The 15,735-nt window shown below is 42.4% G+C and overlaps 1 protein-coding gene across 1 annotated transcript in view; it reads right to left on the bottom strand.

The window, feature by feature from the left end:
• MEIS2 (Meis homeobox 2) overlaps positions 1-7,552 on the bottom strand; it is a 235,502-nt gene extending 227,950 nt beyond the window's left edge. Inside the window, 6 exon segments of the mRNA XM_070931352.1 lie at positions 2,080-2,229; positions 3,059-3,109; positions 3,874-3,924; positions 4,609-4,750; positions 6,258-6,490; positions 7,541-7,552. Coding sequence (XP_070787453.1) covers positions 2,080-2,229; positions 3,059-3,109; positions 3,874-3,924; positions 4,609-4,750; positions 6,258-6,490; positions 7,541-7,552 — 639 coding nt within the window.
• Positions 7,553-15,735: the final 8,183 nt, after the last annotated feature.

Raw genomic sequence — 15,735 nt, 5'->3', positions numbered from 1 at the left:
TCAGGTAAAAATCCACAAATAAATAAGTTTATTCTATATTTTTATATGTTCATTAAAATTTCAAAATTCATTATTACTGAGTATTAATAAAGTATTACACTTTATATTAATATGTATGCATGTATGTATGTATGTGTACATTATTCTTATCTGTACCTTTATCAAATGTATCCTTAGGGTGATGTTAACATACATATCTAATAAGGCACAATTCCCAAATGCACCTCAGTGATATAAGTATTAATTTCCCAGTTGGTGTTCTGGTTGCACAAATTATTAGTTCCTTCAAAAAAAAAAAAGTATCAGGGTGCTAAAGTAAGAATAGTAGAATCCAAATGTCTAGAGCCCAATGCCCTATTATTTACATAGCCTTTAAATAATTATAACTATGAAAGTGGTAAAGCCTGACAGGTTTAGGATAGGTTAACACATTTGCCTAAATTTGCTCTTTTACTATTGGAAGAGTTCAAAAAGATTATTTTCTATGAAGATGGTTATATTATAAAATGTGAGTCCCCTGAAACCTCATTTTATCACTGTAGTTGAATCTGAATATTATAACAGAGCACTTCAAATTGGCTTGAGCACTCACCATCTGCTCAAGCCTTAAACAGTATAGTTTATGTAATCTCCTTTAATATAAACAACAGCAAGGTCCATTTCTACACGTCCACTTAAAACAAACTTACACTAAAAATGTTCTGGGAAGACATGCAATATTTTATATATACATATTTGGCTCTTTCAGGATGCCTGCCATTTCAGGTCTAATGATCCCATAGTTATGTATGCCCCGATTTTAGTTTTAAACAATAAATATTTTTGAAACTATGATATTGCTTAGTAGCTATAAATGATATAACAGAACTTTGAGGAAACATTCAGTGTTTCCTTGCTTATATGCTTTGACAGCAATAATTATAAAATGTCATGAAATCTCGACCAGGAGATTTCCAAAGAAACAAAAATATTATATTTATTTAAATTTAGAAATGGTCCATAACAATTAGTATTTTTTCTGTTGTTATTAAGTATTGTCAACAAATATAAAACAAAAGCAAATATTTAACTTTCTGCCAACGTATTTTGAAAGAAAAAGAAAACAAATAGAAAATATTCTTTATTTTGTATCTACTTTTCATAGCAGACTAAAACTTATTATAGATTCTTGTACATAGCACAGGAATCCCTCCGTCAAGTTAGAATAATGTTCCTTCTATGCTATTCTTAGTTTATACCGCTTGTTTTATGAAGTTATTTACAATGCCTATGTAAACTCTCCTCTCTACACTCTTAGAAATAAGTTATTATTCACACTTGAACACTGTGTCTATTTATACATTTCTAAAGTAAATAAACTTATTAACGTACGTAACAGGTTTTCATAAACATTTCTATAAAGCATAACAGCTCATGTAAAATGCCATTTCCAGACATATTTGTGCATATTCAACAAAAACAACTCACTGAGCTACTACTAAAGTGTTAAAACCAACAGCTAATGTGTAGTTACTCAGTCATAATTATTTGCAGCTTCTAAAAGGTTTTGTAAATAATTGGCATCTCAAGATTATTGAAATTTATTATGAAGCTTCAGCCACTTGGCAACACGTGCAAATTTCAGTGATAAGTTGCAATAGAGAAAGTAGTGTTATTATTTATAACTTTGGTTCAAATTAGTACACAATAGCTAATAATTCTGCCTGGATAAAGGCAGATTAAATAACTGAATAATTTCAATTGTCTTTTTGGGGGGGCTATAACATTAATAACAAGGGTCATAAAGCAGAAAATATTGCCTATTTTTACTAGACAGTTTGTAAACTATTCAATTTGTCAATGTTGTAAACTTGACATGATAGAACTTAAACTCTCAGTAATAAAATATAAAGGAAGATTTTTCCATCAGAAACTCAGATTTAAACAATAGCTCTGTAACAGGTAACAGAGGTGAATTTAAAGTAAACAATTTCAATACACAGGTGATGATAAGAAAATCGTTAATTAATAACAGTCCAGGACTGTTACTATTAATTACTAAATGGGTAAGAGCCATTACAAATTATTGAAAAGACTTACATGGTCAGCTAAATTTGTGGATGATCCTGAGAGTTCTTCATGGTCAGATTTGGAGCTGCCATCTCTTTCATCAATAACTAGGTCTATGGGCATTTTGCCTTTCAGACAACTAATGTACCGATGACAGAAATTATCACACAATTCATGAACCTGAATGTAACATTTAAATAAAGGAAGAGAAAAAACAGATGCATTTTTAAAAGAGGGAGAAAGCAAAACTTCTACACCGCAACTTGATCTCCCCCCCCATTAAAAAAAAGCACTGTGATCTACTATTCCAAGAGTAACTCTAATTAAGAGGCATATAGTTGAAGCAAGGAAACAATAGAGAAATTGTTGCAGCACATATTATTCCCCAGAGACTTGCTTGAGCAACAAGTTGGGGATGCACAGCTATTAAACGTTAGCCTATTCTATAGATAGAAGAAAATCCGATTTGAGGATATTATCAGAAGCACTGAGACCTGGATAAATAAAACATAAAAACATAGGCAGTTCAGCCAAGAAAAGTGAAAGAAAGGAGGTAGGAAGAGAGCAGTGTATGTATTTTGAAATCTCTGGATGAGTAAGGAGAGATTTTTAGTATAAAATAATTTTCTTGTAGTATTTAGTCTTTTCATGTGATTCATAAAATGTTGAGAACAGGGGGTCTATAATCATACTGAATGGTAAATTGCTTAAAATATTATCTCTGATTTAAATTATTTGCAAGGAGGAAACAAGACAGAGAAGAAAAGGACATAACAGATACTCAGATAACAGTAGGATATTCTTTCCTACCTTGAATGAAGGTAGGAAAGAATAGATGGGGGGAGGGAAGAAGGGCTAGGAAAAAAAGAAAAAGAGCCATGCACTTTTGGTTTAGTGTCAGGATGTGCTTTGTACCAGTTACAGTGTTCTTTTGAATTTCCCCAAGGGTTGTAGGAGGCCAGGAGGAGAAAAAGGAAAAGAAAGAGAGGGAGTGCCCCCTTGCTCTTACCTTTTCTAATTCCAAAAGGTGAAACCTTAAGACTTGTATCGCTTGTATCATCTGAAAGAAAACAGGGAACAGAGGAATTGTCATATAAGGGAGAGAAGGAGGCAAGTCAAGGAGTGGGGGATTGTCAGGGCACGCTCTCATTATCCAGGATTTTAGCTCTTTGGACACGCTTGGCCAATTTTGATCATCAACTTTAACCTAAAGCACTTGATTTAAAAAAAAAAACATCAAATCACACATAAACACACACACACACACACACACACACACTTAAAGAAAAATAAGTGGTTTGCCAAGATGTCATCCCCTGTGGTTTTTTAAAGTCTGCAAAGCAACCAAGTGCTAAACATCCACTCACCACTCCATCCGTTTTTTTAAAAAAGAAAAAACAAAGAAGGCAAGGTGAAATGGCTTCAAATGAATGATCTGCCTTCACCTCTTTTTTTTTCCAAGTAGATTTCCAGTACTTTAAATATTAAAATTGGACAAATTATCAAAAGAATCGTACTCAGCAGCTTCAAACTCTTTTCTGAAGCCATGATTTCCTTCTCTTTTGCTTCTCAGGGCTTAAACCCAGCTTTGCAACACATTAGGAGCTCAAGTATCTGTTGTCGTCCCCTTTCTCTGTCAAGAATTCGAGTTCCTTGAAGCCCCTGGGTAAGAATAATTTCTTTTTCTTTCAGAATCTTGGCACCCCTACAAACATTTCTCCAGGTCCCCCTTCGTATTAATTATTTTATTTTAACCAAGGCTAAGCACTTGGGGTGTCCCAGAGCATAAGAGGTCAAAATAAAAACAGACAGGAAGAACCTTACCAAATTATCCAATTCTGGATTTGAAGAAAAAAGTGGTTTTTCTGCCCGAACCTATATGGGAGGGGGGAGGGGGAAAGAGTGAGTAGGAATCAGTGTGTATTTCAGCTACCTTAAAAACTCTCTATTTGTTGGGCCTGTGTCCCCCACCCTACCTCACAGTCTAATTGTAACAGATCAAAACATGAATTAGTTGCAAGTTCTTTTCAATGCCAAAGAGACATTTGGAAACTTAGGCCACTCAGGGCCACCACCATTCTTCCTATCCCACACAAGCTTCCTTCTCACCCAGTTCACATTTTCAAGGGAGGGCTGAGAAATTGGGCCTAACAGCCCTCGAATTTATCTCCCCCCCCCACCCATCCCCTTTTAACAATGCCCCCTTCCTGTGAGTTAAGGGAATCCTAGAAGGTCTCCCAGCAGACCTTTCTTGCAGCCAGAAGGGAAGAGGAAAATGGGGATGATAGAGAGGTGGCTGAGCAGAAGGGAAAGGCACCCAGACCCAGATTGCCCGGAACATTTTCCCCTCAGACTCTCCAAAGCTCCCTCAGAGCAAGCGCCGCCCTCCCCTTTCCCCAAGGCCTGAGGAGCAGCAGGCCTTGTCGCGCGGGCCTTCCGAAGGGGGTGCCTTCTGAGGGGAGGTGGGGGGGTCTTCATCTTGAGGTGTCGCGCGCTCAAGGTGGGGGCTGGGTGTGCGGGGAAGGGGCGGGGAAAAGCGGGGAGGGAAAGAGTTTCGACCTGTTTGGCGAAGACGGCGATGTCCTCGTTGAAGGAGTCGGAGGAGCAGACGTCTCCGCCAGCCACTCCGGGCTCTCGGGGAGTGCAGGTGGCGAGCTCGCACTTTTCAAAGACCAGAGCTAACAGAGGGAACAACGGGTGTCTGCCGGGCGACGACATACAAAGAGAAAAGGAGGGGAGAACGACATTAAGAGAGAGAGAGAGAGGAAAAAAAAACGAGAGGGGAAAAAAAAAGGGAAACCTAATCAACAAGTTTCTTCAAAAATAAAAGAAACATAACGTATCTCCACGCGCAAGCTTAACGTCCCCTCAGCCTTCCCACAACTAAAGGAAGGGACAACCCGGAGCCAAAAGTAATACAACACATGCAAACGTCTCCCCACAAAAATCCTGGGCCAGAACCGAACTCCACAAACCCATGTGCGCCAACAAACACAATTACCCAGCCCCAGATTGCGCTGTGAAAGTCCCGCAGCTTTTAAACCTAGCAAGGAAACGAGCAGAGCCTCCGCTCGTCCCGAAGACACGACAGTACCAAACGCGGGAAGACTTGATTTTTACCCAAAGTCTGAAGCTGTTTCTTATTTTGGTGAGAAGTAACAAGAACCACGCTATCTGGGAAGGAAAGGAGAAGAGAAAGAAGGGGATCCCGGGGGCGGTAGAGACTGAAGAAACGCGTCCAGATTAAATATCGACTGCCCCGTCATAAAAGAGAAGAAGACTGAATAAATTCCTCTCCATTGTCCGGCCAGCTACTGCCTGAGGATCAGGATCTAACTGGGCGATACGTGCGTTAAACCAGTAAATCCTTTTCCTAAATCTTTCCTCCTAGTGTTAATTGTGTCACAAGGGCTGTTATTGCATGCTTTAAAGAAGGGGGAAAAAATGTCACCTAAATAAAACTTTGCTGAGGAGAATACATTTTCCCCAATCTTCCCATACTGCCACCCCGGCTTTGTTTTCAAGGACTAACCCACATTTTACTTTGATTAATGCTGCATTTACAGAGCAACATCTAAATAAATAAACAGCACAACGTCCGCTGATTTCAGTAGAATTTGCATGTGTGTAAATGAGCCTGGGTTTTCTTTTCATTTCTAAGAGCAGGGAAGACAATAAATATTTTAAAAAGCTCTTAAGGAACTGTCTTAAGGATTGGGGTGTCCGAAGAATGAAGGAGCTTAGCCATACTGCTTTCACTAAAATATGAACGCACTTCCAGCGCGTCAAAATAACACGCCCGCCAATCCCTGCATCCTCCGTGGGATTTCTTAGCTGAACTTTCCCATATATTTGTGTCGTTTTTAACTTTATCGACCTAAAATGTTTTTATTACCTACAGAAATGCAGAAAGGGATCTATCGTGATCTATATTGATCTATAGTGACAATTACACGTGTCCTCTAGATTTCAGGAAGAAAACCCGAGGAGGATTTTAGAAAGGAGAGATTGTTTAAAAGCACTTTACAGTTCTCTCCAAAAATCTTGTGCCTACCGCACTCTTTGTGCAGGACGGTTATTCCTCTGCCCTCTTTCCTGAAAGAGACGGTCTCTCCAGCCCTTTGCACATACACACACACCCACACCGAAATACACATATGCTGCAAGGAACGGGCCACAGCGCCTGGCTTGCCTTGCTTTGTACCTACCCATAGATTGCATCCTTGTCCCGCTTCAAGGCGTCATTGACAGCCGATCCCATGCTGGCCGGCATGACATTGGGGTGCGGGGCATGGGCTCCATAATGCTGGCTGGCATGCAGTGGCGGCCCGTGGTTCAAATGGTGTACTGGGGGGATCGGCCTGGGGGCGTGAGGGTCTCCATACATGGAAGCAGGTACCCCTACTCCGTCCATCCCGCCGTAATGAGGCAGCTCATCGTACTGTCAAAAAGAAAATGGGCCAGAAAAGGAAGGAAATAGAACCAGAAGAGAGAGAGGGGAAAGCGAGAAAGAAAAAGAAAGGGGGTGAAAAGGGGAAGAAATAAACAAAAACAAAACAAAAACAACAGAAGTCAGAAGAGAGTAAAGCACCCAGGCAAAGTCAGACAAAACAGAGCAAAACTACAAACCAGGACCAGCCACAACAGAGAGGAAAGCGATACAAACTGAAATCAAAATAAAAGTGCAGTCGACAGAGCTGGGGGGGGAGGGAAGGCAAGGAAAGAAGGGGGCAAGGAATGTGTGTGTATGTGAGCCGGTTGTGGGGAAAGCTCTATCGAGGGCAAAATACGGGAAGGGGAAGTGTGAAAGGGAAGAAGGAGGAAACCGTCTACGAATTAGAGGAGACGGGGCCACAGATAAACGAACACCCCACCACTGACCAGATTAATGCTATGGAGTAGGAAGGGTAAACAAGGCTGAGAAGGGAGAGAGGAGCGCGAGAGAAAGGGAGCAAATAATCTGAAAGTTACCAGAAACATTATTTAGTCGCAATTCCCCCTTGTCCTTGTCAAAATCAGAGATAAACCAAGCAGCAAATGTAGCTGTATTTCCCAGGCAGCGGCAGCAACAGCCACAGCAGCAGAAGCGGCGGCGGCGGCGGCGGCAGCAGCAGCAGAAGGCAAACCTTCCCCCCTGTAAACCGCGCGCCACTGAGCAGTTAGAGAGGAGCAGGGAAATCGCGCTGTTGGGGGAAAAGCTACAGAGGAAAGAAGCGTGGAACAATTGCACACGCACGCACACACACACACACACACACACAGAGGGAGACAGACACACACACACACACAGAGAGAGAGAGAGAGAGAGGGAAGGAAAGAGACATAGAGGCACACGCACACACAAAACCGGTGAATAATTTTTGCTGCTATTTGTTTTGTTTCTCTAAATAGTGGCCGCCATGAGCAGCAGCAACGGGGAAAGAGCAAATCCGACAGGCCCCTCTTAAGAAAGGATTTATACGTAATGTAAGTGCTGGAGATTTAAACCTACCCTTTGCGCCATCAGTCTGCGCTCCAATAAACTCCGGGATGTGTCCTATAATTAATATCCCAGTCCAGTAACACCACCAACAAAGTGACTGAAGAAGAAGGAAAGGAAGAAAAAAAAAAAACCCTTTTCCCTTGTTTGTCCGACCCACTTATAGAGTTCTCCAATACGCGTAAATATTCATAAAGACAATCGTTATAACAATAAAAAGTAGGGAAAAATAAACCACGTAGAGTTTGTCTGTTTCCCCAGCGTGCTCTTCTTTATTTCCCTTTTCTGTGTCTTTCCTTTTTTTTCTTCTTTTAGGTAAAAAAATTTATGATGGTATTTTTTTTAAAAAAAATAAACATAAAAGTCGTCAAGCCCCACACTGAAGGTTACGATCGGCCCGTCAGCAACCCACATGTAACCAAACTGTCGTGTCTCATGGCTTTTTGCCACTCCAGCTGTCAATCAAAGCCATGGAATGTCAAGGTAGTGAATGAATGATGGCTGGTGATGAAGAAGAAGAAGAAGAAGAAGGAGAAGGAGAAAAGAGGAATCTTTTAACCTCAGGATTCTTCTCTCAGTAAGTCCGCGTTTGGGATTTTGCTTGTAGGAAAGCTATAGGTTCTTTAAAAAAAAAAAAAAAAACTACCGGGAGGGGGAGGGTGGGGTAGGATGCGAAGAAAAATGGAATAGTTTGCAAAACGTGGACTTCCTCCGTTCTTTTTGTGTGCGTGTGTATGTGCGTGGTTGGGTGAGTGTGTGTGTGCGCGCGCGTTGTTGTTGTTGTTGTTTTTTTTCCTTTCCCCCTCCCGGTAGGTATTTTGTCTCCCTCTTCACCTCTCCCTCTGAGATGAGTGAGTGTCAGTAAGTGTTGGCAGGTTGGCTGCTGGCTGGCTTATAGAAGAGGCTCAGTTTTGCGGCGCTGATCGGCGGGAGAATGAAATGACGGAACCCGGAAGTAGTGGTGGCCATAGCCAGTCCTACAAGAGAGACACATACAAGGGAGAGGGGAGAAGAGAGAGAGAGAGAGAGAGAGAGAGCGGGCGAAGACGGGCGAGCCAGCTCGCGCTTACAGTTTGCGATATGCAGAGTATGCAATCAGGGCTGTTTCCACGCCACCCGGGGTGGGGAGGCGGGGGCGCGATGCAGCACGTTCACAAATCTCAACCAAGCCGGCTCGCTTTTCCAGATAGGCACGGAAAAGTGGAAGGATACAGAGGGAGCCTCGGGAGGAGGAAGAAGAAAACGGAGGAGGAGAAGCAGGAGAGGGAGCAGAGAGAGAGAGAGAGAAGGGGGGGGGAAAGTGGGCTGCGTGCGTGCGTGCGTGGGAACTGCAAACAGCCCGAAGGGTTTTTTTTTTAAAAAAAGTATCCTAGAAGCCTAGATCTGTTGCTTTTCTTTTTTTTTTTTTTAATGGAGAGATTTTACCCTTCGATATCCTCCTTTGCCTGGCCGTGCTGCTTAGCCATCGCTTCGCCTGATGTTTGTTGCTCTCTTCTTCGGAGGGTAACTCTCAGTCCTGCGAGGGTTCAGTGTCCAGGAGAAGAGCCGAAGGAACTCGGGCAGTGGCGAATGTTTGGAAAGAGGCGCGGGCAAACTTGTTCTGCCAGCGGAAACTCCTAGCCTGCCTTAACAAAGTCCGCCATCCTTGTCAGTAGACTGCATTCAAAGAGCTGCCTGCGCCGCGTGTTTCCTTCTGTGTGTGAAACTCGCTACCTTTCGCGGTTGCTGTTACTCCGAATAATTTTCCTGGAGGGGAGCGCTCCGCTTGGCACCCTTTACTCTGTGCTCGGTTCCCTCAAAGCTGCTGTACGAGGCGGGGGTCTACGCAGAGGACGGGGGGGTGGGGAGGAAAGGCAAGGAAAGGCATCCTTTTAGGCTGGGTTTTGGCGCTGCTTGGGCGTTACAAAGCGAAGGGAACAGTCCACTCCTTTTCTTTCTTTTATTCCAAATTCTTATATATTCTTTTATTCCAAATTCTTTTATATATATATATTAATGCACTTTTTATAATTGGGACTAATCCCTCTTGAGCTCGCTTTGCTTCTTCTTTTGTAGAATCTGTATTCCTTAACTGGGGCGGTGATTATAATTCTCTGTTCAAAACAACGTAAAGTCGCAGCTATTGTTGTAGGTATTATTACGCTAGCTGCAGCGGTTATTCCGCAGAACTAGTGCGATGGTGGCCTCTGCTTCTTAAGACCAAGTCAACACTCAGCAGACTTTCGCGGCCCGTCTCTCTCGCTTTTTTTCCCCCCTCTCCCACAGGCACTCAGAAGCGCTACCTCCACGTTAATTTTGGTGTGTGTGTGTGTGTGTATGCGCGCGCTCGCGCGCGTGTGCAGCCTCCTCCAATCGCTTTGCTGGAACCGAAACATGCCTTACCTCAGAGCAGTCAATTACCAAAGCTACCCGAGATCATCAATCATGGGGGAATGCTTCAAGTTAAGGGGGAGGAGCAATGGTCAAACTATTGATTGCTGCAGTTTTGTACTCTCTCTCCCTCCCTCCTGCTCTATCTCTCTCTCACTCTCTCTCTCTCTCTCTCTCTCTCTCTCCCCACACATAAAATCTAAACCAGACTATCCTGGTAATAGTGGGATTTATCAATGATTATGAATCTACTTGTGAATGTTACGGCCTCTTACATACTTGCGGCGACGGCGGCGGCGGCCACGCATTTTAGACTGGATTCCGGCGAGAAAAAGAGAGTGGGGAGAGGGACGGGACGGGACAAGAGACTTTTCTCAGGAGCAAGTCACCGGGAGAAAGAAAGGGAGGAAAAAAAGTTGGGGAGGAAAAGCGAAATTTGCCAAAGGCACGGGAGGGAGGAACGAGTCTAAAAAAATGCAGCCAATCTTTTCTGGGCTAGGGAACTAGCTCCCGAGGTCATCGGAGCTCTCCAAAATGATGAATGATTGAGTACCTGCGATGATGATAGTGATTACCGGAGCAATTAAACAGTTTGATTAAATGAGCCATCATAACAATGCTGTCTGCGGGATATCAGCCCTCGCTTATAAAGAAAGATAGAGCAGAGAGAGAGAGAGAGAGAGAGAGAGAGAGAGAGTCTCGAGGAACGCCACCGGGTAACGGCTTCGCTTCCCGGGAGCGCTTAGCCTGGCAAGCTTCGCAGTTTGAGCTCAGCCCCCGAACCGACAGGCGAAAGAGCTGGGAAAAGAACTGGCGAGACTTTTTTAAGCCTGACTTGCGCGCTCGTTTGAAGCTCCGAAGAGCCACCTTTGGGGTGGGGTGGGGGAGAAGAGGGGGGGTGTCTGCTTTTACTTGTTCTACCCCCCTTCTCCCCTCCCCTCCCCACTTTTCTTTTCTTCTAGAAGTCCTCTTCCAAGATTAAAGCGATTCTTCGGAGCAGCCGCTACCCTTCTAGGGCTGGTTCGCCCGGCTCTGCGCAGAAAGGTGAGTAAAAACAGCCCTCAGTACGTCGCTTTCTTTCAAGCTGCGTTTAAATCGGTTCCTTTGCAAAAAGGACTTATTCGGGGGCGAAAGGGGTGGGTAGTCCTACCGTATTTTCTTCTCTGTCGTAGAAATCGGTAACGCGCTTCAAGACATTCTTGGTAATGAATACTTGGCTAATCCTTTGGGTGCCCGGAGACCTATAGAGCAGTGGGTTATGCAAATCCTTTCCTACTTTTGCAGCTGAACCTTTCTAAGAGGTTGCTTTAAAAGAGATCTACTTTGTCAGGAATGGACTTTCTGAGGTCTCTCCCCCCCTCACCTTTCTTCCGAAAATGTCACTTTCCTAAATTCTTTGGGAATCGCATTGTTGTAATATTGTCAACCCAAGTCCTCATTATACAACACTTTTTAAAAAAAACTGTTTTCTATTAAAAACGGAGAGAAACATACCCGATCGGGGCTATATATGTCTCAGTTTGGATTGATTTAGCAAGAAGTGGGATCGGCTTTGCCGCCAGTTTTTTCCCCTTTTAAATGCATCTCTTTGAACATATTTCCTGGACTAGGGCTGCATGTATTGAGTAGAGTAAATGAATATTATTGCAAAAAGAGCTCACTATACCACTTAAACTTGTATACCAGAAGCCTTTAAAAAAATCTAAAAAGTTAACGAGAAGAGATATTTGCAGGCTCCAGTAATGCTGCTTTCATTTCTGTTTCTCCCCTCCTTAAATGAATCATTCCTGTTATATTTCAGTTCTTTTAAAATACAAGGATATATATATATATATTTAGTTTCCTGGGAGATTTGAAGTTACCCTGAAAAAAATGTTAAAACAAAGAGGCAACAAACAAAAAGATGACTAAGTATTTCATTCTTTCTTGTGACAAATCTAAAGCAACAACAAAAGGATTTCTTTCATACTTTTTTTTGTGAAAAATCTAAAAAAATATTTCTGTCACATGTTTGTTAAAAACCTTCAGGTAGGTATTTGAGAGCATTAATTGTCTTAATTTAGAACCAGCCATTAATAAATATATATAATACATAATAATTAGTTTTGGAATTCTGAATCAAACTTTTAAAAAAGGGAGAAAATAGTTACATTTGCAGGAGGTTGTGGCAGGATGGATATAATATTGGTCTTGAAGCTGTATATTCTTATTGCATTTCCATGCAAGTTTCTTCAGAAATCAGGCCCTCAGTTTTCAGTGGGACTTTCTCCTGGACTTACAGCTCTAATGAATTTTAAGATAACTGATCTTGTTGTGAAATGCAAAAATAGTTTTAAAATCCCAAGTAATGTCAGCCATCATCACCATCATCAAATTAGGAACCCTGTGTAGAAATGTATCTCTGTCAAACAGTTCTTCCTCCAATCCAGTTTGCACTACTTCTTTCTTTCTTTCTTTCTTTCTTTCTTTCTTTCTTTCTTTCTTTCTTTCTTTCGGCTGGAAATGGTTTTAACAGGCAGTAAAATTTCATCTTGTGGTGTCAAATTGGGGTCAGTTTGGGGTGAGGGTTCTCAGTGTCCGGGAAGGAGCTGTCCAGCTGTGTTAGGATTCATTAAGGGCAAAAGATCCGTTTCAAGAAAAACAATACAGAGACAATCAGTGGGCTAAAGATCCTCTCCAATTTGCTTTTTGCAAGTGTGCTAGAGCAAATATAAATAGTGAGACCCGGCATCTCTTCGAACTTCCCAACCAGCTTCTTCTTTCTTAGAGGGAAATCAAAATGTATTTTGAACAACCAGACGTTACAAAGGATGATAACGTCTTGACCATTTGGACGTCTTTTTATTATTTTAAAAATATGCTCTTTTTGCAAATGGGACTCATCCAACAGGTAACACGGCTGATTCTGAAAGTATATATGCGTTTTTATTTCAAATTTGCTCTCTTGATGTACTCTGTAAATAGAAAGGGATTTGGAGAAAGTAGGCTGAGATGAGATATTAATAAAAATCCAGAAATACTGTTTTTTTTTTTTTTTACTGCTATTGGTACAGTCTAATAGATACTTTCTGGAACTACCAATTTAGAATTTCTAACTGTAAAAGTATATGCAACTAATCAGGTTCATTATATTCGTGTGGCTTAAATCCTCTTAGCTGTTTTTACATCTCTTAGCAGATCAACACCTCTCTAGAAGGACAAATAACTTCACCCATAATCTTGTTTGTAACTTTATTCAGTGTTTGTTTGCCAGAATGAAGGGATTTCCCCCCTTTTGCTTTTGGATTAAGCAAATTACATTTGAAGAAATGCTCTCGTTTTTCATAGGAATTATGGCTATTTCTCATTAATTTACTTTGAACTGTGACTAAAGATAGAGTCACAAGAAACAAATCAGATCAAAGGCAGGGATTGTTTAAAAGTTTAGGCACCTCCTAGTTTTTCTGAATTTGGAAGGAAATTTCAATATTTTCTTTTTCTCCAAATTCTAGCTCTAAACACTGATCCAAGAACCTAAGTTGATAACTAGGGATGCCATTGACAAAACTTAGTCCACTTATATTCAAATTATTTGCCTTCAGCTGAAATTCACATATTTTTGTTTCTGGACTAGACTGGGCTTGATGATTTACCTCAGATTTCTGCAAAGGAAGAAATTAAATTCTGTAATTAGTTTCTGCCCTCCACTCCATCCCCGCCCTACCCCCTCAGCACTGCAGACAATCAAAGATCATTCTGCTCTGGCAAATAAGCATAGAATAAAATATTTAACTTAATGTATGAAGATATTAATATATTATCTTTATAGTGACTCAGTTCTCTACCTTTGGAAATGCTACAGGTAGGAAATACTTCTTTTTCTTCCCTTTTCCTCCCTTTTCTTTCATTTCCTCACCTTGTGACTTATTTCTCCCCCAAATCCTTTCCTTCCAACAAAAGTCAAGCCTTACTCATCAGGTGAACTCTTACTGACCTCTCTTCCAGGGCTCTGGAGCTCTTTGAAAGCTGGTTTAGGAGAGCCCTCGTTAAATTACTTCTTGGACCCTTTCTTTCCCTTTCCTTTTTCTTCCTCCACTTCCTTTTCTGTTTCAAAATCAACACGAACTCCAGTTTCTTTATTCACTTACAACCCTCTATTATACTTCCCAAACACTTCTAGGAATTAACATGGCACTTGTGGAGTGGGCTGCCCTCCTCCTCCTCCCTTTTACTTCTTTATCTCTCCTGTTTATTCTGTAAAGATCCCACTGAACTGGAGGAGCGTTTCAATAAACAGCCCTCTAGCGCTATCTGGCGGGACTCCAACCATTTCAGCAAACTTTCAGCTTCTCCTCAGCCCCTCAAGACGGCCGCTTTTCCCCCCTTCTGCTTTGTACTGGTAAACGGCTACACAACTGGAAGTCGTTTTCGAAGGTGCTGATGCTCCGCTTGGTTCCAAACCAAGAGTTCACTAACCGCAGAATGTCAGAAGATTAGAAACAGGCTTTTGCGGCTTTCTTTTCCCTCCCCCCTCCCCTCTCCTCTCTCCTCTCCCCTTAAATAGTGGCCGTTATATCATCCTCATCACCACGGTCGCCACTACCATCCTCCTCCTCTTATGTGGCTTAATTTCCAATGTTCCAAAATCCATCGTAGGATTTTTTTTCCCCCCCAACGCCAAAAATGCACTCATGAAATCCTGTCCCTCTTACTCCTTTAACTTCTAGACAGCGCCCGGACCTTGTGGCATAAGGTGAACCCCTAATCCTCGCCCTTTTCTCCCCCGCTTTGCTTAAATGCAACCTTCTCCTCGGGTTGAGGGCAAGGGGGCAGCCGGTCCTTTGTATTCTAGATTTGGAGGAAGGAAAGGATCCCAGCGCAATTTCGTTTTCCGAAGTCCGATCCTTGGAGAGGAAAGGGGGGGGGAGCTATCCCTCAAATGCAAAAAGGGGCCCAGGACGAGGCTAGCTCGGCAGAAGGGCTGCTCGATTCCTGGCAAAAGGGCTGCTTGATTCATTTAAATCAGGGGAAACTTAGATTTCTTTGAACACAAGGACATCCTAGCGCTCCCAGTCTGCCCAAAAAGGACTGGAATATTAGGTTGCCTTCTCCCTTGGGTCTAATGGATCTCAGCTAGCTTTGCGTATTTATTTGCCAGGAAAGTCTGTTCCAGTTCAATGGGCTTCCTTTAGAAGAGCCGCCTAGGCTTACGCGTAAAAGGAGTTGTGGATCGTGCCGGAAAGAACCGGATTCCACCGCCTACGGGCGCCTACACCGCCTTTGGCACCCCTGCCCAAGGCCCATCCGCCGAAAGGAAGCCCCATTTGTGGGGGATGAAATGCCTGAACTGGACCAGTCAGTTTCAGTTCGGGAAAGGCAAGTTGGCTCCGAAAAGACCCGGGCAGTTTCTGAAGAGAAAGAGAGAGAGAAAAAGAGAAAGAAAGAAAGAAAGAAAGAGAGAGAGAGAGAGAAATATACACTTTGTGGCCGGCCATGTCCAGCTCTTTCTCTCTCTCCAGCACTCGGGTCGCCTGACTGCACTTTTCATTTTCTTTTTAATGAATCTTCCCCTCGGTGCCCTGCACGGAGAAAGTAATCCTGGTGATTTTGTGCTACTTGCAAAAGGGCCTTTTGGTGACGGCCCTGCCGAGGCTAAGCTCTGCCGTAATTAATTGAAAACAGTTATTAGGTCGTCATTGGCAATAGCGTAAATAATTACGATAGGTTTTTACTTAAAACTGACCGGTCACCTGGGGGGAGAGGAAGAGAAGAGAGGGAGGAATCGATTGGAAGGTATAAAAATGATGGATCAAAACATCAATGCCGATTATTTGAAATATTGTAGTCGAATCTTTTTT

Source organism: Pituophis catenifer, unplaced genomic scaffold (assembly GCF_029215685.1).
Source record: "Pituophis catenifer annectens isolate HBS135680 unplaced genomic scaffold, rPitCat1.0.hap2 SCAF_1, whole genome shotgun sequence".
Classification (NCBI taxonomy): domain Eukaryota; kingdom Metazoa; phylum Chordata; class Lepidosauria; order Squamata; family Colubridae; genus Pituophis; species Pituophis catenifer.
This window is presented reverse-complemented; position numbering and strand designations above follow the sequence as displayed.